The 24,790-nt window shown below is 41.4% G+C and overlaps 1 protein-coding gene, 1 non-coding gene and 1 pseudogene across 3 annotated transcripts; 2 read left to right on the top strand and 1 right to left on the bottom strand.

Annotated features, from left to right (window-relative positions):
* Positions 1-9,006: 9,006 nt before the first annotated feature.
* On the top strand, positions 9,007-13,159 carry LOC146572141 (uncharacterized; annotated as a pseudogene). Its single transcript, XR_014892868.1, has 8 exons — positions 9,007-9,057; positions 9,301-9,508; positions 9,624-9,735; positions 9,849-9,939; positions 10,546-10,633; positions 10,729-10,862; positions 11,004-11,212; positions 12,406-13,159. The product of XR_014892868.1 is annotated as an uncharacterized LOC146572141 (transcript).
* Positions 13,160-13,397: 238 nt separating this feature from the next.
* trnav-aac (transfer RNA valine (anticodon AAC)) lies at positions 13,398-13,470 on the bottom strand. Its single transcript has one exon. It is a non-coding gene; the product is annotated as a tRNA-Val (tRNA).
* A 5,152-nt stretch (positions 13,471-18,622) lies between these two features.
* Positions 18,623-20,578, top strand: LOC146572139 (uncharacterized). The gene has a single exon (XM_085276143.1). The coding sequence runs from the start codon at positions 18,815-18,817 to the stop codon at positions 20,204-20,206; it is 1,392 nt and encodes a 463-aa protein (XP_085132269.1). The 5' UTR covers positions 18,623-18,814; the 3' UTR covers positions 20,207-20,578.
* The last annotated feature ends 4,212 nt before the right edge of the window (positions 20,579-24,790 follow it).

The raw sequence follows: 24,790 nt of genomic DNA, 5'->3' as shown, positions 1-24,790 counted from the left end.
TACTTAGCCTAGCAGGGCGAAGGACACTGTCTCAGCTGAACTCTGGACACGCACACACATACATATACACTGATATGCACACACTCATCCCCCCTCCCTTTCCAAACGCCTTCGACGCTTATTCCCTTCCAATGCTGACGGTGGATCAAGGAGACCAGCGCACGCAGGCCCGGATGTACTGTCTAAATCGGTTGTCTCTCACCCTTTACCCACCCCTGTTGCTTGTCATGTGTTTCTTTGGTGTATTTAGAGTTTTTTTCATGTGCTATGTGCAGAGGTGTTTTTTTCTGTTCTCAAACTGATCTCCCTGTTGGAGCTCAGTCTGGGGGGGAGTTATTTTTTTTTTTCGCCTTATCTTTCCTCATGTCAGAATCAGAATCAGAATCAGAATGGGGTTTATTGCCAGATGTTGAGGTTTACAACATTAGGAAATTGCTGCGGTGCTTCAGTGCAAACATAGTGTCATAAATAGCACTTAAATAGACATGAAAAAAAAAATAAAAGTAAGAATAAGAATTAAAAGTGCTATGTAGAAAGAAAGATATGTGCATGGGATATACATGAGATATATACATGAGAATAAGAATTATGAGTGCTACGTAGAAAGATATATACATGAGTGCAGGTGGTGATCAGTGCCAAACATGGAATGATGCAGTGACACAGCGTAGGGTCATGTGTTAGTGGTGGGAACAGTCATATGGTTATTGTTCATGTGACCAACAGCAGAGGGGAAGAAACTGTTCTTATGGCGAGAGGTTCTGGTGCGAATGGACCGGAGCCTCCTGCCTGAGGGGAGCAGGTCAAACAGACTGTGTCCAGGGTGAGAAGGGTCAGCTGTGATCCGAGCTGCACGCCGCAGTGTCCTGGAGGTGTACAGGTCCTGCAGAGATGGGAGTCTGCAGCCAATCACCTTCTCAGCAGAGCGCACAACACGCTGCAGTCTCTGTTTGTCCCTGATAGTGGCTCCAGCGTACCACACGGTGATGGAGGAGGTGAGGATGGACTCGATGATTGCAGTGTAGAACTGCATCATCGTCCGTGTTGGCAGGTTGAATTTCTTCAGCTGCCTCAGGAAGTACATCCTCTGCTGGGCTTTCTTGATGACGGAGGTAATGGTGGGCTCCCACTTCAGGTCCTGGGTGATGGTGGTACCCAGGAAGCGGAATGAGTCCACAGAGGTGATGGGGGTGTCAGTCAGGATGATGGGGGGGAGTGGGGCTGTGTGCTTCCTGAAGTCCACAATAATCTCCACTGTCTTCTGGGCATTCAGCACCAGGTTGTTGTGGCTGCACCAGGACACCAGACGTTCAACCTCCCTCCTGTAGGCAGACTCATCCCCGTCCGAGATGAGCCCAATAACGGTGGTGTCATCTGCAAACTTGATTAGCTTGACAGACTGGTGGGTGGAGGTGCAGCAGTTGGTGTACAGGGAGAAGAGCAGAGGAGAAAGAACACAGCCCTGAGGGGAGCCGGTGCTGATGGTCCGGGAGTCCGAGACATTCTTTCCCAGCCTCACATGCTGCTTCCTGTCCGTCAGGAAGTCAGTGATCCACTGGCAGATGGGATCAGGCACATTCATCTGGGAAAGCTTGCCTTGGAGATGGTCTGGAAGGATGGTGTTGAAGGCAGAACTGAAGTCCGCAAACAGGATCCTGGCGTAGGTTCCTGGGGAGTCCAGATGCTGCAGGATGAAGTGTAGGGCCATGTTGATGGCGTCGTCTACAGACCTGTTGGCTCTATATGCAAACTGCAGGGGGTCCAGGAGGGGGGCCGTGAGGGTCTTGAGATAGGAGAGAACCAGGCGCTCAAATGACTTCATGACCACAGATGTCAGAGCCACGGGTCTGTAGTCATTTAGTCCAGTGATCCTAGGTTTCTTGGGGACAGGGATTATGGTGGAGGACTTGAAGCAGGCAGGCACATGACATGCCTGCAGTGAGGAGTTGAAAATGCCAGAAAACACTGGGGCCAGCTCGTTTGCACAGTGTCTGAGGGTGGCAGGAGACACGCCGTCTGGGCCGGGAGCTTTCCGAGCATTCAGACTCCTAAACTGCTTCCTCACACCTGCTTCATGAATATGAAGAGTTGTGGTCGGAGGAGGTGGTGTGAAATCCTCTTTTGTGTGGGGTGAGGAGGCGGGTGTTGCAGGTGAACAGTTTGAAGGTGGTGATGGCTCTATGGAGGGGGGAGAGGTGGGGGAATGAGTGTCCAAAGTGCCTCTATTGTTGGGGCCGTTGGAGGTGTGAAGGCTGCCTGATGGCTCGTCAAAACGGCAGTAGTGGTGCATGTGGTGCATCTTCCATTGTTATACCTCTCTTCCCCATGTGATGTTTGTGTAATGTATGTATGGTCAGAAGGGTAAGTCGGCGCTGGCAAAGGTCGGCAGCCTTAACCCAATTTCCTTCGGGGTCAACCTTCAGGATCAATAAAGTTTTATTGAATTGAATTGAATTGAATTGAATTGAAATTGCCCTCCGATGAATGCATCAGAAGGCATTTTGGAGAGCAAATTCCGATGCGTTCACTGGAGTGTGAATGTAGATTAAGTTTGCACTTGTGTTTAGAAGTACTTGCATGAGTGAGTGTGAATGAGGCATGTTGTATACAGCGCTTTGAGTACTCTGGGAGAGTAGAATAGCGCTATATAAGAATCAGTCCATTTACCATTACGTGAATTGTTTTTTTTCTTCTGTTTTTCACCATGTAATTCTATCATAAAGTATTGTTATTGTTAATTTATTTCAAACATGTAAACAATATACAGGTACATTTAGTAAAGAAAATAAGAGGGGGAAAATACTATACAAAAGTCAATACATTTCAATATTGCTACTGTTCAGATTCATTTACATGTTGAAAGGGAAGAAGTACACACTTATTTAATCCCACCCCTTTGCCAAAAGTTATCAGTTAATATTTAGTCAGCTTCCTTACTGATATAATCTGTAATAAAAATAGTGAACAGATTTCTGATATATACTATATACTATAATATCACATCATTATTTAAATAGAGACATTCACTTAATTTCAGTATTTAACCTTTCTTTATAGTTTGAGAAGATCATATTTTTATAACTCTTTCTGAACTGTTTTATGTTTGGACGTTGATTTAATTCCATATTCAAACTGTTCCACAGTTTCACTCCATGCACAGAAACACAAGAGCTTTTTCTTGTGGTACGTACCTTCCCTGTTTTAAAGTTACAAAAAACCCCTTAAATTATAACTTCCTTCTTTACAGAAAAACAAAAAACATTTTCTGAATATTACCTGGTTCAGACTGCAAAAATAGTGAGTTTGTGGGTTCCCTATAACCTGCATTGTGGATGATTCGAACTGCTTTTTTCTTCTTCTTTTTTTTTAAGAGTAAAAAGTGAATGTAATGTCATTTTAAAGTTGTTGCCCCAGACCTCTGCCCAATAGCTTAAGTATGGTGAAACCAGTGAACAGTATAGAACGTGAAATGATGTTCTGTCGAATACCTGCTTTGCCTTGTTTAGTACTGCAATGCTTCGTTATACTTTAGAATGAATATATCTTACGTGAGCTCTCCAGTTAAGTTTTTCATCTGTCATTACCCCCACAAATTTATTTTCACTGACTCTTTCAATATCAACACCATTTATTTGAATCTTTGCATTTGTATTTAAACTACTATTTCCAAATAACATAAGTTTAGATTTATTCAAATTTAATGATAATTTATTTTTATCAAGCCAGAACTTCACTTTACTTATTTCATTAGTCATATCCCCCAATTAATTCTGCAGATCATCACCAGAGCAAAAAAAGTTTGTATCGTCAGCAAAGAGAACCATTTTTAATACTTTGGACACATTGGACAGATGTCGTTAATGTATAAGTTGAAGAATTTTGGACCCAAAACTGATCCTTGGGGTACACCACAAGCAATGTCCATACATAAAGAGCAACCACCATTTAATTTCACAAACTGCTTCCTGTCTATTAAAAACTCCGGACCCAATCTAAAACTACCCCTCTGACACCATAACGTTCCAGTTTTCTTATTAAAATATATCATGACCTATAGTGTCAAATGCCTTTGTCAAGTCTATGAATAACCCAGCCACATATTGCTTTTTGTCTATGGAATTTGTGATGTATTCTATTGAATCTAATAGTGCCAATGATGTTGATCTGAATCCGTACTGACTCTCGGTGAGTAGTTTATGTTTATCTATAAATTTTTCCAGTTGGTTGTTAAACAGTTTTTCAAGAATTTTTGAGAATTGAGGTAGTAAAGAGACTGTCTATCAGTGTATCCGGTTTTTCTGTGCTTCCCCAGGATCAGTGATTGTTCTTGCTAAATTTGGTCCAGCAGTTACAAAGAATTCATTGAGACTATTTGCCACAACATCCATATTGTATTCTTCATGGTCATTACAAATGAAATACTTGGGATAGTTCTTTTGTCCAGCCCCACGTTTTATAACACTGTTCAGTATTTCCCATCCATCCATCCATCCATCCATCCATCCATCCATCCATCCATCCATCTTCATCCGCTTTATCCGGGGCCGGGTCGCGGGGGCAGCAGCCTAAGCAAAGAGGCCCAGACCTCCCTCTCCCCAGCCACCTCCTCCAGCTTATCCGGGGGAATACCAAGGCGTTCCCAGGCCAGCCGAGAGATATAATCTCTCCAGCGTGTCCTGGGTCTGCCCCGGGGCCTCCTCCCGGTGGGACATGCCTGGAACACCTCACCCAGGAGGCGCCCAGGGGGCATCCTTGTCAGATGCCCGAACCACCTCAGCTGGCTCCTTTCGATGTGGAGCAGCAGCTGCTCTACTCTGAGCCCCTCCCGGATGGCCGAACTTCTCACCCTATCTCTAAGGGAGAGGCCAGCCACCCTAGGGAGGAAGCTCATTTCTGCCTCTTGTATCCGCAGTCTCGTTCTTTCGGTCACTACCCACAGCTCGTGGCCATAGGTGAGGGTAGGGACGTAGATCGACCAGTAAATTGAGAGCTTCGCTTTTACACTCAGCTCCCTCTTCACCACGACGGACCGGTGCAGCGTCCGCATTACTGCAGCTGCAGCCCCAATCCGTCTGTCGATCTCCGGCTCCCTTCTCCCATCACTCGCGAACAAGACCCCGAGATACTTGAACTCCTCCACTTGGGGCAGGAACTCATCCCCGACCCGGAGTGGGCACTCCACCCTTTTCCGGCTGAGAACCATGGCCTCAGATTTGGAGGTGCTGATCCTCATTCCCGCTGCTTCACACTCGGCTGCGAACCGTTCCAGTGCGAGCTGGAGGCCCTCACCCGATGAAGCCAACAGAACCACATCATCTGCAAAAATCAGAGATGAGATTCTGAGGCCACCAAAGCGAAAGCCCTCCGCCACTTGGCTGCGCCTAGAAATTCTGTCCATAAAAATTATGAACAGAACCGGAGACAAAGGGCAGCCCTGGCGGAGCCCATCACCCACCGGGAACGAGTCCGACTTATTGCCGGCAATGCGAACCAAGCTCTTGCAACGGTTGTATAGGGATCGAATGGCCCGTAGCAATGGGCCAGACACCCCATATTCCCGCAACACCTCCCACAGGACACCCCAAGGGACACGGTCGAATGCCTTCTCCAAGTCCACAAAACACATGTAGACTGGTTGGGCAAACTCCCATGCACCCTCAAGTATCCTGGAGAGGATAAAGAGCTGGTCCAGTGTTCCGCGACCAGGACGAAAACCGCATTGTTCCTCCTGTATCCGAGGTTCGACTAACGGACGAACTCTCCTTTCCAGCACCCTGGCATAGACTTTCCCAGGGAGGCTGAGGAGTGTGATCCCCCTGTAGTTGGAACACACCCTCCGGTCCCCCTTCTTAAAGATGGGGACCACCACCCCGGTCTGCCAGTCCACAGGTACTGCCCCTGATCTCCACGCAACATTGCAGAGGCGTGTCAACCAGGACAGCCCTACAACGTCCAGAGCCTTCAGGAACTCGGGGCGGACCTCATCAACACCAGGGGCTCTGCCACCAAGGAGTTGTTTAACTGCCTCAGTGACCTCGCCCCCGGAAATTGGCGGGTCATTCCCCTCATCCCCAGACTCTGCTTCCTCCTCAGAAGACGTGTCAGTGGGATTAAGGAGGTCCTCGAAGTATTCCTTCCACCGCCTGACAATTATTTTATAACACTGTTCAGTATTTCCCATAATCTTTTAATATTATTTCTAGTTATATCTAATTGCTTCATATCCTTCATATCCTTTATCTATATCTAAGTATATTAGTTAACCTATTTTTATATCTTTTGTATCTGATTTCTGCATTTTTAGTTCTCTTTCTTAAGAACTCTCTGTATAGAGCATTTTTCTTTATACATGCATTTTGCAGACCTTTTGTTATCCATGGACAGTTCATATATTTATGTTTCCTACTATATTGCTTTATTGGACAGCTGGTATTGTACACTAATGTAAATATTCAAAGGAATTCATTATACGCACTATTAACGTCATGTTCCTGATATACTTCACCCCAGTTCTGTTTCAATAAATCTTTTTTAAATGCATTCATTCTTTCTTCTGTTCTTACTCGCATGTACATTTTTTTTAAATTGTTCATTTTATTGATCTTGTAATTCCTATCATAGATTGTAAAAAAAATTGGAAGATGGTCACTTATGTCGTTAATCAGGAGTACACTTATTTTCAACTTCATTTGTAAAAATGTTGTCTATGAGAGTTGCACAATGTGATGTGATCCTGGTGGGTCTAGTAATTTTAGAGAATAGGTTTATAAAGTACATTGCGTTTATAAATTTGTCAGTGGTTTTATGTTTATTTGGGTTTAGCAAAGCAATATTGAGATCTCCACAAATGAGAACTTTTTTTGTGACCTATTTCAATAAATGTTTCTTCTATCCAGTCTTTAAATGTCTCAATACTACTACCTGGAGCTCTGTATATACAGCTAATTATTACATTTTTACTTTTCTTTACAAATTTCAACTGTAATGGTTTCCAGTACATTATCAATCACCATCGTCATCTTATCCACCACATTAAATTTCAAGGATTTGTCCACATACAAGGCCACTTCTCCTCCAGTAATTTAGTTGTCAGTGGTCTTTCATGCCAAGTAATTAGCATGACAAAATCAGTAAATATATCTATGTGGTAGTTTAATTTTGCTTGGTCATCTTAATGTTGGGCTCCTCCATTTGCATTAGGATCTTTCATATGAAGAATTCCAGTAAACAGTTATCAAATATGGGTTTCAGTCAGCAATCAATGTGGTTATTAAGAATTATTAGCATTAATGTTCAGTTCGGTGTGTTTAGTATAAAATGTTAACAGGGCTGAGACTAGCTTCTTTACCACCTGTTAGAAGATGTAGCCTCAGATCCTCCTCAAATACTAATGTGAAGAAAAAAAGATGAAAGGTGAAAAGGACCGATTATTCTGAATACCAAATGGCTGTTTTTCTTAATAGAAACACACTCATTTTTGAGTTCGGATGTGGTTTGACATTTTGTGTGTATTTTTGCAGATTGTAGTCATTTTTTTGCAAAGAAAGAAAGAGAAGAGGTGGGTTTTTTTTGGTTTTTTTGCCCGTGTACTGAGTTAGGGGAAGTCCAAAAGTCAGAAGATAGAAGGTGCCTCACGCCTCTGTGAAAATGATGAGAGGGGCTAAAACATCGATATCAGAGGGGCAAAAAAAGAAGAAAAGTCATTATTCAAAGTAATTATACTCCACTTAGAAAGTCTGTATTTTGTACAAATTGTCAAGTTTGTCAGTTTGCCTGACTCATCCAGACCTTTATGTCTCTAAGATATACTTATATTTGACTAAGTGAACCGTTTCATCTGTCCTATATCTAGATAAATATGGCTGGGCTCTGACATCGTAGTAATGCAGTGTTTTTAATAATTCTTAAACAGCACTTTGTTTAAGCAAAAACAAAGTGCTGTTGACTGCTGCACTTATTAGTCTGTAAAATTTCAGATCTGTGTCAGAGATTATCCCAAGGTTCCTAGCCTGTGTTTTAAGGAGTTATAAAACTCCCAGGTAATTCTTCAGCTTCTCAGTTAATAATTAATAGAGCTCTGTTTTAGCCTCCTTTAACTATAGTAAAATGCAGGCCATCCATTTTTCGACATGAATCCATATGAAATGGTGATTTCCAAAATTCAAAGTGTAAACCTAATGCATTGCAATTAAAAAGGATGATATGTTGGCAAATAATTTGACCTAGAGGGGGCATGTACAAAGAAAAAAAGACAAGGTAGAACCCCGTGGAACTCCAGCAGTCATAATAGCTGATGTAGAAAAGTATTACCAGTGTTACCTGAAAAAGTCTAAGAGAAAGTTTAATTTAAGCCACTTAACGTGAATCTGAATATGACTGGCTATATATAAATCACAACACCCAAATTATAACTTCTTTGACATGTTTTAGCCATCTGCTACAGATTATTGTTACTGCAGTTCGGCATTTATAGATCTGGTAGAACAAGTTATTGTTAAAATCAACTGTTTTAAATTGTGAAATAAATTTTAGCCAAAGATCATTTTCAGACTCTGGCCATATGTTTGAGATAAAGTCCGAATACCACATGTGATTATATAATGCGAATGAGAATCTAAACACATAGAGAACCTAAAACTTCAGCATGGTCCATTTAAACTTAACATGTTTGTACTGATCACGATAAAAAGAAAAGCTTGCTTGAAATTTTCTAGGTTAGCTTGCACATGGATGCAAAACACTAAATCTGAACAAACATTTAATTTTTCATCCTGTTTTTAATACAGTTTAAATGTCAGTGTGGTTCACATGCAAATGCAGCTACTGCTAATGCATTAATATAGATAACACGCTGTGTCTTTGTGTGTGTTGCTGTGCACGCTCAAAAATGGTACATCCTGGAGGAAATGACTTTGCCTTTTTTGTTGTTGTTTGTTTTTGGGAGGTTTTCGGGTGGTTCAGGTGATACGCAAAGACTTCACATGATGCTCTTTGACAGTATATCAGGTGGAATCAAATCAGCAGTTGAGAACAGATCAGTCGCAGGTCAACCAGCAGGTAAGTCACTGACTGAAGTCGTTGACTGTTTTCTTAGTCTGTGTAACAGAGGACAAAATGAGGCAGGATTTTCTGTTTTATCACCTGTTTATAGAACTTATTCTTGTTGTATTCGTATTAATGTATTTCTATATGTGTTTGTGTGTGACTGCATGAACAAAAAAGAGTGAGGAATCAGAATCATCTGTATCTTATCAGCCCCATGATTTTTTACTTTATTCATGTACACATGAATCTGTGCAGGAGAACCAAGAAGCACTCAGTACTGAAGTGAGTACAATCCTTCAACTCTTTGAGTGACTAAACTTTGGAAACAAACCATCCCAGCGGTCTCTAAGAAAACTGACTACCTGAAGAATGGAGAGAAACAAGAAAACCGTTTATTCACTGTTTATTCTGCTGCTACTGCTACTGGTCTGCAAAAGTGAGGAGTGTCCCAGCCTTCCAAAGAGTTAGTCGTCTTCTCCCCCCCCCCTCTTGATTTATATCATATAACAAACTTTAAGATCTGTTGTTTGACATATTTACTCATTTTCATTTAATCTCTCCTGTTTTAATTCTCACAGATCTCACTTGCTACACTGACTACAATAGAAACATCACATGTTTGTGGAACAGCAAATACGTGTCTGATGACACTGCATGCACCATACATGCTCACTATAAATCTCGACGCCTGTAAGGACCTCGGTCACAAAGAGAAATCCTCAACACATAAATACTCACAATACATAAATCACACCTGTTATCATGTGCACCAAAAAGAGATTAATACTGTTTTTTTTTTTCAGTTCTTACAGCGCTTCCTGTCACCTAAAGCCTTTTGATGTCTCCAGACCAGCTCTAAAGAAGTGCTCCCTGATCTTTGAAATTGAATACACTGTGAGTGTGTGGAAAGATCAAATTGTTTTCAAGCCCCAGATATACAATCATATGTCCTATATGTCAGTTTGTAGTCTAAGTAGTGATCGATGTTGGATTAATTTTAAAAACTGGTTAGCCAAATTTATCAAGCACATACCACAGTTAACGAAAGAGAGAGGGGTCAGTGAGCAGGGATCTTTAAAAATAGTTTTTTGCCAGAATCATTCTCTTTGACTTTTCCATGTTCTGTATTTGAAGTGAAGTTTAAGGTAATTATAGCTTTTGTCCAGCTTCTTTTTAATGGCATGAAAGTGAAATTGCAATGAAATCTGAAAGTACAGAAAAATCCTTTTAAGTGAATCTATTATTTCTCATTTTCCGCTTCTGATATTTTAATTTCTATTTTACTAGACTTTTGCCTGTTGAACAGTTCAAACTGCACCGCTTTAGTCTTGTACTGAGTGATGATACATGTACTCGTTATCTGTCTAAAAGAAGCTTCATCTCTTCTCTCTTTATAGCTGCTCTCTGTTTATACCAACTCTGTTGTCTGATTGGCTATTTGTGACTCCAATCTTTGACTTTGGCAAACTTCAAATTTGATTTAAACATTTTTTTTTCCAGTTTCTGTCTTTCCATGAGTTGTCCCTTAATCTGAGCTGCAACCAAATGAAGCAGAGTTTAATCACTTCCTTCAAGCCATCCTGTCACAGTGAGTGTAATCTACAGTATAAATACTGGCTCTTTGTGATTTACAGTGCGAGCTATTCATGGTGACCTAAAACAACTGTGTGTGTGATCTTGCAGTAAAGGTGAATCCTCCTGCAGAGCCAAAAGTCAACTTCACGTCTGTTTCCTGGTTGTCCCAAGTCCCCGAACATGAAAGGATCAGTTCATACAAAAGTAAAGTGCAGTGGAAGAAGCAGGATCAGTCATGGAGTGTAAGTTTAGATTTTGTGACACAATGTGAACAAGTTTAAGTGTAAAGTGATCTTAAAAGTGCACGTTTAAATGACAACCCTGTGGCTGTGTGAATCCAAGCAAGATTTATTCTCAACCCCGCACTGCTTTCTGTCTGTCAGGATCCCGCTGTGCGCAAAACACGTGGCATTCAATGTGGGCAGGAGTGCAAGGCAGAGCTGAAGCCACATTTGCTGATCCAAGGCGAGAGGTATGAGGCACGCGTTCGTGTGCGGTCTATTTTTCAGCACCGCAAGGGAGCCTGGAGTGACTGGAGCCCCACTGCATCATGGGAGTCACCAGCAAGAAGAAAGAAAAAAACTTACCATGTGTAATTGCTATAAACTTTCACAGCACACATTGCAACCTGTACCCAGATATTTAAAATCACAGATGTACGGGATGTATATAAAACTTAGGTTTTTGGTAGCACTTAATAATAATGTCACAATGTTAAGAATTATTAATGTTTTAGTAAGGTATTAGCAAGTGTTTAATTCATACTAACAGTGAGTTACTATCAGTGATAGCTGTACATGGTGTAGTAGTAACAGATGTATAAATATATGTGTATTTAAAAATGACATACTGAGGAGGAGTAATTATATATAAAACATGGAGTACACACTGTTAGGTTCATTTTTGAGAGAGAGAAGACAAACATGCTCAAAGCGCGTTGTCTTAAATGTATTAAGCATTTGAAGGCTCAAGTTAAAAAACAGCTGCCGAGTCTCTTTGCTCGCTCAGGAGAGCCAAACGAACAAAGAGCAGCACACCCAAATAGTATAGACTTTTATGGTGGGTCACAGAAACAGAATGTTAACATGATTGGTGGAATCAGTTGAGGGTGGCCTTCGGTCTGATACTGGTGCACGTTTCTTCTTCTGCACCTCTCTGGATATCAGCCTTATATGGAGATGACCCTTTCGCAGGCAACACTCCCATTACCATGGCAACCACCTGTCGTTCTCCAGCCTGGCCTATAGAGTTCAAGAAGGGGGGTTGTCTTGTAGCTATCACGACCTCCATCCACATTCCTGTGAGGGATCTTCCCCCTGTTTGTCTGCCAGCATCAGAGTGAATCCAGACCATTCTTCAATACATTGTGTGCAGTAAAGGATAAACAAATGTGTGTTGCTAATCATCAAGTGTTAGCCTTAAAGATAATAAATCCCATCAACACTTATTACCTCAATAATGCTTAAAAGTGTAATATTATTATAAAGTTCTACCAAGATTTTTAACTGTGACATGATTTTTTATTTTTTTTTTGCGAGGAGGGTTTGTTCTCCACCACAGTACGTTCATAATAAAAGAATCAAAAGAATAAAAGAATACATTTTTATAGTCACACAACGCATGCTTCTTATTAAGTGAAGACAAAACAGAAGAAAGACCTCCAAACAAACAGTAACTGAATGATGCTGCAGTAAAGGAATGGGGCAGTCTTATGCAAAAGATTTGAATGCAGACATTAATAATAATAGTAATTAAATGAAGGGTGAATATGTAAACTAAATAAAGTAAAGACAGCACTGAAGCGAGAGAGAAAGAAAAGGAGACGTTAATGCTGCTGCTCAAAGGCAGCAGTAACAGTGAGCCAGTGCAGGTGATTTCAGACTACGAGAAAACTGAGAGGCTCGACAATGATTGATTTAGGCTCCAGAGTCTAGATTCAGGCATGTGCAGTTGTGCAGAGGTCAGTGAAGAGAGCATGGAGGCAGATAGCATCAATATGACTGATAGCCATGATGAAGAACCTGAGGGTGAGGAAGAGAAGGAGGGAGGGAATGAACAAAAGGCAGATTTTCAGAGGCTGTTTGGAAGCAGCGGAGGTGTGTTTGGCAAGTCTATCCAGGTTTGTTCTGATTATGAGCGAGTGGAGAAACAGCAGGCTGACAGCCCGGAGATTCCCAGCTTGGATTCAGGTGTTAGCAGTGGGGGAGAGGAGCAGCTGAGTCAGGGTGAGGGCATGGAGGATGTTGATAAGTCCACTGAATCTACACGCTTCCTGTTTCCGCCTCATCCTTCCAGTGCTTTACCATGCTCCCTGCTCTCTTTTCCTCAACTGCTTCTGAACTTGCCTGGGCCACGACTGAGTCCAGCTTTGCAGCTCCAGCCAGGTCACAAGACACAGGGGTTTGCTCTGATGTCAACAGGCAGGTCGGTGGAGCCCTCTGGTGATGGATATATGCCAGTGAAACAGGAGGAGGGCTGAGAACAGACAGCAGGCTCAACTAGCAGGACAACATAGCATGTAGCACTTGGAGGAGTCATCACAGTCACTCAGTTCTCAGGAAAATGTAACATCACATAGAACAGAATAGCTCTTTATTGTCATTGTTACAAAAACAATGAAAGGCACTTTGGCATTTCTCCATGTGTGTGAAGTACACAACAGCGTAAGTATTTACACAATAACACAGAAAAAGAAAGCTGCTAAGTTGCGGAGAGCGCCGGGCCGCTGCGTCTGCTCGCGCCGCCATCTTGAAGTAAAAAAAAAAAAAAAAAAATCATGTTTCCGCCCGGTTTCGAACCGGGGACCTTTCGCGTGTTAGGCGAACGTGATAACCACTACACTACGGAAACTGCGTAACCGTCCGCTCAGTTTTCACAATATGTGAATCATGAATGCATTACCCTTAATATCTTTTCTGTCAATGTTTATGCTTGATTAGAAACTCATAGGCAAAAAAATAACGTGACTATTTCTATAATGTAAGGGCTGCCCTCTCTGCCATCCCACTAGCTGACCTAACTGTGCTAAGATTCCCTACATGCACTAAAGTTCTTGGCCACATACATATTGAGTTGCTTGGCTATAGAAATCCATACCGTGAAGCCCCAACGCACATTTTTTTAAATTTATGTCATTGGCAGAGGAAGTTTGATGCTGTGCAGAGCCTTGGTGACTTTTACTGCACCCCTACCCATTTATTATGAAAAAGCAGCGCAACTGATTTTGCTTTTTTTTTTTTTTTTTTTGTATAATACAAAATGATTTGTATGATTTAGATTTATACTTAAGTGGCAGCTATTTACTGGCTTTAGAAAGTTATTTTAAATGATGTCATGTCATGAATAACACAAGCTAGTTTCCATAAAAACTAAAAGTGGTGAAATTCTCAAAAAATGAGCGAGAAGTGTATGTAATTTTACATATTTTGTTGTTCTGTGTGTGTGTTTGATGTGTATCTGAAAAACTCACTGCAACACAGTTTTGAAAACACTGAAAAGACCTCAAAACATTTTTTTTAACTTAAGAGAGGGGCCGAGGACACAGAAAAGACACACCTGCACAAAAACATGAAAACACAGAGAGCGACACATGACAGAGACACAAGGGGAACCTAATGGCCAAGGAACAAAACAGCGAATACAAGAACTTGAAACATAGAATAAACTCAAGACTACTAAATGAACCTAAACTACACCATGATACATAATAGACACCAAAACACAAGAAACTCAAAACACTGGGTTAAATGACCGAGAACCATGACACAGATCTGTTACCAACATACTGAAATGTCATCAAAATGAATGTAATTGATAAAACTCAGAAAGATCTAAAAAGTCTGTCAGATTAATGCCCGAATGTCACAATATGGTTTACTGACATTAACAGTTCCTTCATTAATATGTGTATGCATCATGGATCTGACACTAAATAATGTTTCATTTTCTTCCTTTGTACATCCCCAAACTGTTATTCTTACATTTGTATAGTAAAAATAGAAAGATCCTGCCTCAGAGTTATATTGAAAAGCTTGTTTGTGCATTTATTACTTAATGTTTAAATTACTTTTATTGTAATTTATTATAATCAGGTTTTCCTAAAAACGCCTTCAGTTAATTTAATCACTAAAAATGATCAATCACAAGTTCTAAACCCTTTCTAACTTCATACATCATATCCTGTCACTTTTCAATCAGTTGGACACGTCTGTTCATTCACGCTTTCCGTGTCTGGGAACAGCAGTACTGAGTAAAATTGCATTTTTGGGGACGAGTTGTATTAAGTTTGTTTTGAATACTTAGCAAACATTCAGCAGCACAGCAGTAGTTGTTAACAACGTCTTCCATGTTTAGTGAGACACTAACTCTCACAATACTTTGCTAGTTTTATTTATATAGTATCAGGTGCAGCTGTAGTTCCCAGCCATGGTATAACCTACTTCAGCGATGTCAAACTCAATTTAGGGCCATGCACAGTTCACTTTGATCTAGTAGGCTAAACCAGTGAAAGTGCCCTTTCTTTTGGTGTAAAGATGTTTAAATACACATTTAACCCCAATGAATATGAGATAAAGAAGTGCAATTTTGGGTCATATGAGCTCTTAGTTAGTTAGTCTTAGTTAGTTAGTTCAGTTTTCTGCCAAAGCTGGGTCTCTTTGTCAGTGTGAAGCCAAGCGTACTTAAATGTTTTAGCATAAACCGAGCAGATGTTCACCAAACGTCTGGCCCGTGAACTGTGGTAAGAACACGGACTCAACCATGCTGTGCTGAAGTTTGTAGTTAAAAGAGCTCTCGTCCTGTATAAACCGCTAATATTGAGACAGACAGTAAATGGAGAAGTCCTCCAACATTTCTGCAGGATCGTATGCCCCGTTTCCCCTTAGTTTTTTTTTCTCTGATTAGAATACATAAAGTGTGTCCATGTGATTCTATTAGAAAACTGTGTTTTCATTCTGCAAGTTAATCGATATTTGGAGAGGAGAGACTGAGAAGGTGAGAGGTGATGGGACCCTGGGGATACACCAGGACTGATTCAACAGTGTGTGAGGAAGAGGGGGAGAAAGGGGAGCCAGCAGCTGCTAAGAGATGCAGAGGAGAACAAGGGGAGAATAGACAGCTGTTCTCTGTAGTTGAGGAACTGGTGAAAACATTTAAAACAGTTTCTAAAAATTTGCTTCCTGTATTTGCAGAAGTATCTCCAACCCAAACTATAACAGCTGCATACAGGGAACCACTGATGTTTATGCTGCACGACAGGATTTGACAGAGAAAGAAAGAAAAAAAAAAAAAAAGTGAACCACGGACAAGTTTGATAATTCTTTGATTTATCCAGAATATATTTAGTTAAACTGTTGTTTTCATCAAAGTGGGATTGTGCTGGTTTCAGTGGGAAAAGTATGAAGTTTATTTAAATAAAAAGTTCAAAGACCTGTGAAAGGTTGTAAATTAATAAAGTTTGTCAGTATTTTATAAGGATGTCATGTTTCTGTATCACATCTGTCCCGTTTGAGCCTCTTACCCAAACATCAGTCTGTTTGGTGCTCCGATATCTTCAACATCTTACGTAAATTGTACTGCAGTTTTCTCATCCAATAAAATAATATTTACTTCATCAGTTTGTCTTCAGTTTTATGTGAAACATACAAGGATCAAATCTTTTTAGTTTATTTTAGGGATATGGGATATTGTCCTTAAATATAATTAAAGCTTTCAGACAGTGTGTATGAATATTTCTCTGTCAGACAGTCACACAAGTATAAATGATACAAAACAGAAATTTAAACCTTGAATTTTAACTGAAATACAATATTTGAGACAACTACATTTTTTGTTTCAAAATTTTTTGTATAGTAAAATCTCAATAATGTAAATCCTATTACATTTGTAACATCACAATGAAATGAGACTCGTTTCAAGAGCTACACTAGCAAACTAGTTTACTAGCTAAACTTAGCATAATTGTTGGCTAAAGGGACTCGGTGCATGGTTGTGGTGTTCTCCCAGATGCATCAAACAATACAATTTTCTCTGTTTAAAGTCAAACAAATGATATAAAATAAAGCTCTATTTCCATCGAACATGTCAAACATGAGCTGTCCACCACAGCTGTAGCTGCTTATGGCGCGGTTGCTAGGTAACAGAAACTTTCAGTAGCAATGAGCAATAAACCCTATACTATAAAGAGGTAAGAGATCACAATCTTCATATCAGAACTTATATTTAAGTTTCAAAAGTTAAAAACAAAACAAAACAAAAACAAAGAGATGAGATGTTTAAACTGTTTAAGAACTAGTTTTGAAATCATAATACTTTCACTTCACTGCTTTCACAGTCATAGTAACCATGAAACAATTTTAACAAATAAAGAGTTTCGGTTTAACAAGTCTACAAGGTGCCATTGGTGGCTGACGTGTTAAGTAACTTGATAAAGAGTACAAAGGGAATTGAAAAAAAGCACATACTCATAGTGGCTGTTGTGGTGTTTCACAGTTCTTCATATGAAGTCTCAAAATATGTGACCAATCATATCACTAAGTTACTGTTGTCAGAAAAAAACCCACAGTTCGTAGCTTCTTCTGTTCTTTTCTTTGAACTCTCTTTCATAAGTCACACTAGATGTAAAGAAGTGTTATATAGGACAAAGGTAAAGCTTAAATTATCTTACAGACATTGAAATGACAGAACACTGAACACACCCGGACTGGTATGTTCTTAATGTCACTTTATGTTTTTTTAAATTATATTTTAGTTTAATAGGCAGGCAAAACAGACAGGCTAAGAGCAAAGTGCTCTGTTAGGTTGAAGGTCTTTAACATAAGACCGTGTGTGTGAGGAGAGGAATTTTAAATTATATTCTGGATTTAACAGGGAGGCAATGAAAAGAACCAATATTGGAGAAATATGCTCTCTTCCTTTTGGTAGTGCCAGAGCCAGCAAATTGGCCAATGTGACGTGGCGACCCAGTCCTGACAGCAAAGAACGGCAACAGTAGGAGACAAAGCGTGTGATTGGCAGCAGGGCAGAGGTATACCTCTGCCTACATTTGTGAGTAGGGTTTCCACGAGCTGGGCTGGGGTGTGATGGCCCCAGTGAACCGGCCGGTCAGCTGCCGGCTCAGCTGCCGGCCCAGCAGCCAGCCCAGCTGCTTCTGATGCTGGGCCAAATGATGCAGCACTGGCGGCGATGTCCGCATGGCAGGCGACGGCCCAGGACGAGCAGCTGGCTGTTCTGTGGGAACAAGCACCACCAAGCAGCACCAGCACGTCCTGCCCTGCTGTCAGTGATGCTCAACTGGATGGCGGAGGGAGAGGATCCACAGGTTTTCAGGCCACGGTGCTGGCATGTCGCTGGCCGGAGGAGGAGAGGGCGACACAGCTTTTGCCACTGACAGGGGTTTTGAGCCTGTCACCAGCGTCTCGGGGGGTGTTCGAGGTCATCTGCTGGGTGGTGTTGTGGATCGCATGGGCCTCTCCCCGGAGGATGTCAGAGAGATGGCAGTAGGAGGCGCACTGTAGGAGGCGCGTATGCTGAACCTTGTGTTCCTCGAGCAGTTTGTGAAGGGGCTGCCCGAGGCCACTGCCCGCTGGGTCCGCTAGCGGCTGGAGGAGGACTATCCTCCGCCTGTGAGCGCTTTGGCACGAGCGATGTGCCCACGGCAGCACCCGCTGCTTGTTGATAGTAAGAGCAACAAGCGCTTTCACGTCAAAAGTCGTCATAAATAAGCCTCCAATAACACCAGAAAAAGTCGCCAGATTTGTCGCTAGTCGCTTTTTAGAAAAAAAAAAAACGACGCTAAGGGGGGTTTGAAAACTCTCTAAATATAGCGACAAAATCGCTAAGTTGGCAACACTGTTTTCAGGGTATTTAAAAAAATTCAAAACAAAACAAAACCGTGCATCTCAATGTGTATTCTCTGAGCATGCGCAGAATTACGCACAGCTGTCATGTGACCCTGTGATCCTGTGATCGAACAAAGGATCAAAGGCTCAAAGAGCGCTGACGTCAAATTCGCAGCCACGAAAGTCTATAAATACCCCCTCTTCACCGTTGCAAACACAGTTTTACTTGGAACATTTTCAGAAACAGCGAGTTGTGTTTAGCAAACCAGAAACCTTTCAGAAAGGGACTATTTTAAAGTTAAATAATTAAGCACACGTATTTTTCTTTCGACACGTTGCATTAAGCTTTTAAAGAAATGTCACGAGAAATAGTCAATAATTCACAGTCTGACAGAGCGATTCCAGCGGAATCAATCGAACTATGTGGGTTAGTGGAGAGAGAAATATCGGAGCCTAGGGACCTTCAAATGAAAATACAAGAACTCCAGTTGGAGTTAAGCACCCTAAAGCGCGAAAAGAAATATTACAAAAAGAATTACTATCGCTTTAAAAATGAGCGTGAACAAATGAGTACAGATGTGCATGACAGGAATGTCCACTTTAGGGAAAGCATGGTTGAGCTTGAAGAAGTGACTCAACAGTCAGATAACATCCAAGCTCTAATTGTTGCAGAGAATAAAAATTTGCAAGCAGAGGTTAGAACCTTTCGGATGATGCTCCATGAATTTCAGGAAAAGGAAGCATCTCTGCTTGAGCAGAACAGCAACATTGTTGCTGAGTTGTCTCAGATTGAAAGGGAGAGAAATGAACAGAAGAAAGAGAACGCACATCTCAAGGAAGCGTTAGTGAGACTTGAGCACCAAGTGGGAGAAGCTCACCATAAAATATCAAAAAAAGAAGAGATAATAGAAAAACAGAATAGAGAAATAGATCACAAGACTGAACAGATAGTTGAGCTGAAAAAAGAAATCTGTACTCTTCAGCGTCGGGTGAGACAGGCTCTGGATGACAAACAGTCACAGGTGGAATCTCTGGAGGCTAAATTGCAGGAACAGGTTAAAGCCGTTCAAATGATGCACTGTGACTTTCAGGAAAAGGAAGAATATCTCCTTAAGGAGAACAGCAGCATTGCTGCTGAGATAAACAAATTAAAAACAGCAAACACAAATCTCAAGAAACGTTTACAAAATCTTGAGTATCAAGAAAAGACAACAGAAAGTCTGACACTGCAAATATTTTGGCTGAAAGAAAAAGTCAAAAAGCAAAATTTCAAGATTGTTCATAACGAAGATCTCATAGATGAACTTTATGAACATCTTAAAATGAAAAGAGAAATAATTAATAATCTTCAGGATGAGCTGAGAAGGGAGGAGGAAGAAGAAATATTAGCTGCTGTTCACAACATCACTGGTGAACCTCTGCAGCTGGAGAATCTTGCTCCTGAACCCGAGGAGCTTTTTTTTCCTGCCTTGGATGTGGTGCCGACACAGGAGAATCTTGGTCTTCAACCTGAAGAGCTTGATTGTCCTGTCTCAGAACCATCTCCTGACGTGGCTCCGACTAGTGGTTCATGGCGTCATGGTGCCAAACGCCTACTTAAAATAGGTTTAGGTGTTGCCGCAGTAGGCCTTATTATACCTGCAGCTTACTGGGGCTTTTCAATGCTTAACAGTGATTGCCTATTTAACTCTGTCTATGGCCTCCTTGAGCCATATTGCCACCTTGGTGATGGATTAGTTCCCTTTTAAAGACTAGTAATGATGGACTGCTTTTCATCCACAGTCCAGAAAACCATACGTTGTTCATGTTAGACAACGTGCGCAACATTTAGCTAACTTGTGCTCTCATTTTTCTTTTCTTTTGCCTCTCACCCCCCAACCAGTCGCGACAGATGGCTGCCCCTTCCTGAGCCTGGTTCTGTCAAAGGTTTCTTCCTGTTTAAAGGGAGTTTTTCCTTTCCACTGTGCCTAGTGCTTGCTCACAGGGGATCATTTGATTGTTGGGGTTTAATTTGTTAAAAAACACAACAAATTAGGTGAGGGGTTCACATAATAGAGAGCACGACAAAAACTACAAATTTTTAAAAAATTTGTTAGTTGCAAATCAAAATAAAGACAACAATTTCTGAAAAACATCTCTTACGGCTCTGTTTATTTGCTTAAATGAACACTTGTATTTTTTGTCATAGAAGAATATATACATTGTCTTAAATATCTAATAATTTTAAATTTAGCCCTGCGCTGCATGAGATAAACTGAGATGAGATAAACTGAGATGAGATAAACTGTGGCACAGACGGCTGTCGGCCTGGCGAGGGAGAGTTCCTCTTCAACCTCCAGACGGAACCCAGTTTGTTACTCGCAGCATCGCAAAATTAGACACAGCAATTTCTTAGAGTCTGGTTTAAGTCCTGAAATGACATCTCCTTACCTGTCACGGTTCTGGGTCAGTTTGAGCCAGTATTTTGAGTTGTTATGTTTTGGTGTGTTTTTGCATTATGGATTGTTTTCTTATTCTCTTGTGGTGCTTTTGTTGGTTATGATGATGATGATGATGATTATTAATCTATGTTTTAGTTATTCTTGTTTAGGGATTAGTTCTTAGGTTTTGTGTTCTCATGTTTTTTGCTGGTTTAGTTCAGTGTCTAGTCTGTCTCTCTCTGTCCAGTCCGTGTCTTAGTTTAGTGTGTATTGTTTCCTGTTTTATTTTGAAGGATTGTGTTTTATGTCAGTGTGTCCAGCTTCGATCCCCTGACTCGTTAGCCCCAATCGCTCCCAGCTGTGTCTCCCTCCTGTTTTCCATTCCCTGATTACTTCCCTGTGTATATTAGCCCTGTGTTTGCCCTTGCTCAGTGCCGCATCGTACCATCGGATGTGTGTTTTATACTGTGGTCAATAGTTTCGTGTTCACTACCCTTGTTCAGTTCATGTTTTAATTTCTCCAGCAATAAAGCTGAGGTTTTGAGTTACAATTCTGTGTGATTGGTTGATCCTACAAGTTTGATGGAAATGAGCTTTTGGTGATAATGAGCAGAGGATGTACCCTCAAATCAATAAACATAATTATACACTCTAATCTTATGCTGACTGTAATTGTAAATAATATTTCACATTCAAGAAAATATCTGGAAAATGAATAGTAAGCTGTAGGGGTTATAGCCTAACATTAGAATCTAAAATATGTGAAAACTTAAACTCATTACACCCTGTTCAAATAATGATTCGTGTCTTATTTGCTCATATTAATATCCTAGCTGGCATATTTTGTACTTTCACTCCCATATGGACCCCATTGAAAACAAGATGGCCTATCTCAAGGGGCTGTCCTTAATGAAGTGGAAATCACAACGTTACAAGTCCAGTGTGGTCTTAACGAGGGTAACACGGCTCAGTTTTTATCAATGTCTGTGATTGCTGGCTGGTCTATTTATAAAGGCTTGTTAACAAATATCCTACAAACACAGAAAATGGAGAAGAAAAAAAAAGGACTCGCAAGCCGAACTGGACTGAGGAGCAAGGTTTGTTGCTGGCCCAGTTGGTGAACGAACATAAAGGTATGTTACGAGGAAAATTTGGCCCAACTGTCACTAGCCAAGGCAAGAGGCGCACCTGGGACACAATATCAGGATAGCCCAGCGGATCAAACACCATTCCCATCTGCAGCACCTGCTCCGTCAGCACCCCTGCAGGAGAGCAGATTGCAACTCACAATTGATGTGTTTGAAAAACAAAAAGAAGTCCTTTCCCTTCAGGAGGAGTACTACCACCTTAAAATTGAACACCTAAAAAATAAACCATTTACAGATTGTGTTCTTTGTCTTGCATTTAACAATTGCAGGTGATGTGCAGTAAAACTGTGGTAGTTCTTAATACCATCACAAGTTCTCAAAAGACATGGGGCTACAGCTTGCCTGAAATGTAAATTTGTGAAGTTTGCCCTGTAAGGCAGTCCACTCTGGGCTAGGTTCCCCTGTGGAATGTAAATATCTTCTTCACCACCATCCTCATCGTTGTCCTCATCCTCATCGCCATCCTCCAGAGGTTCTGCAATCTGTCTAACCTTGCAAATATTGTGTAATATTGCACAGGCTATGATGACTTTGCTGACTTTTTCAGGCCTCAGCCGCACCTCTCCGTGGAGAACATGAAAGCGCCTCTTAAGCTGGCCTATGCCATGCTCCACCACCGCTCTTGTTGTCTTGTGGGCCCTACAATAGAATACAGAGACCTTTAATTATTTGATGGAAATATTGCACTACTTGGATGCTCTAACATATTGCTTGCATTTCATTTCCATGATTTTTGTATTGTTTGGCTTACCTGTTATAGTTTAGTTGGGGCCCTTGGCATGGCTGGAGGTAAGGTGTAAGGAGCCATGGTTTGCATGGGTAGCCACTGTCCCCTAACAAGTGGCAATTAGCTGGCACATAGCGTCTCTCAAAAAGCTGTCTAATGCCACTCTCGGAGAGCATTCTCGCATCAAGTGTGGAGCCTGGCCGTTTAGCCACAATGTCCAAAATCTTACGGGCCGCATTGAAGACTATTTGCACATTGATGCTGTGGAAATTCCTCCTGTTAACAAAGACAGCCTCGTCCTCTGATGGCGCAATTATTCTCACATGTGTTCCATCAATTACACCCACAACGCCAGGGAATCCTGCAATGTCCATAAATGCCCTTTTATGTGTGTGTAAAGTGCGGGCATCCAGCGGGAATGAAACAAATTGTGTCACAATATTAGGTTGTGACAAAGCTGTCAGTGTTTGGGTGATGACTCTGCTGACAGAGGATTGGGACAGACCCAAGTCATCACTGCTGCATTGTTGCATTTTCCCAGTTGCCAAATACCTCAGGGTTGTGATTACTTTCGTCTCCGGTGTAATAGCGTTGTGGCGTCGAGTTGGTGAAGTAATTGCATCTCTAAGGAGATCCACCACAAACATGATTCCTGCACGATCCAATCTGTAGCGTCTCAATAATTCCCAGTCATCCAGTGTTTGCAGGACATCTCTCCTGCCTCTTCTGTTGGCCATTTTGTGCAGCTGCTTAGGGGAACTCCTAAGCCACTAAAAGTCCTCTTCCCTGCTCTTAGCAGATCTCGCCTTAGGAGCCCTTTTAAGCGCTAGGAATCTTGAGGAATAGCTTTTATATTAACTGGGATTGTCGTGTCACTTTTAGGGGAAATTCTAAGAAAACGTCATGACTCTGAGAATTTTCTTAGAATTTGGCCGCGAGGAGCCACTTTTTGCACAAAGATTCTTTAGGGATACGGGCCCTGGTGTCCTGCAGGTTTTAGATGTATCCTTGAACCAACACAGCTGATTCAAATGGCTAAATTACCTCCTCAACATGTCTTGAAGTTCTCCAGGGGGCTGGTAATGAACTAATCATTTGATTCAGGTGTGTTGACCCAGGGTGAGATCTAAAACCTGCAGGACACCGGCCCTCGAGGCCTGGCGTTGCCTACCCCTGATATAGACAGTGCTTGAAGCAGTTATGACCTTCTTGCCATATTGGCAGAATAAGGCTACGTTCACACTGCAGGCGAAAGCGCATCAAATCCGATTTTTTTGACCCTATGCGACCCATATCCGATCATGCTATGACAGTGTGAACGGCGCAAATCCGATATTTTCAAATCCGATCTGGGTCACTTTCGTATGTGGTACTGAATCCGATACATATCCGATGTTTTAGAAAGCGACTGCTGTTTGAACGGTCAAGTCGCATTAAATCCGCCTTTTACGTCACCGACACAAGACTGAAGCCAATTATCAGCGCCCGAGAAGACATCGCGAACGCTTCCTAGCCTAAAGTTAAAACACACGCTCATAAAAAGGAAAATATATATAGATATAGATATCATTCTCAAAAGGTCAACCCCCCTCCATCTCTGTTCATGTAGAGCTCCCTCCCCACCACCCGATAAACCCAAGACCTTGTGACAGATTTTGCCCAAAAGGGCTTTGAGGTAAAAGTAGATAAGAGTCCTGCTTAGCTGGTGAATGGGTGGATGACTGGATATGTAAAGCGCTTTGGGGTCCTTAGGGACTAGAAAAGCGCTATATAAATACAGGCCATTTACCATTTACCATCCAGTGTAGATGTCAGTGAAACTGTTGGGAAGACAACGTAAACATTTTATTTGTACTGTATAATCTGCAGATTCTGACAGAAATCTGCAGCTATCCTTTGAAGCACCGCTCCTCTCTTAAACAGCAATAAGGATCATTATTAGGTTATTTACATTATTATGTAAATAACAAAATAACTTAAAGCAAAAATTGGGAAACGTAAAGTCCGAAGTCTTTATATTAACGGCCATCAGTCAAA

The sequence above is a fragment of the Mchenga conophoros genome, linkage group LG6 (assembly GCF_057382185.1).
Source record: "Mchenga conophoros isolate Kocher_MC1m ecotype Shallow Benthic linkage group LG6, M_conophoros_male_GT1.1, whole genome shotgun sequence".
Classification (NCBI taxonomy): Eukaryota; Metazoa; Chordata; class Actinopteri; order Cichliformes; family Cichlidae; genus Mchenga; species Mchenga conophoros.
The sequence above is the reverse complement of the archived record's forward strand: the minus strand, read 5'-3'. Positions and strand labels throughout refer to the sequence as shown.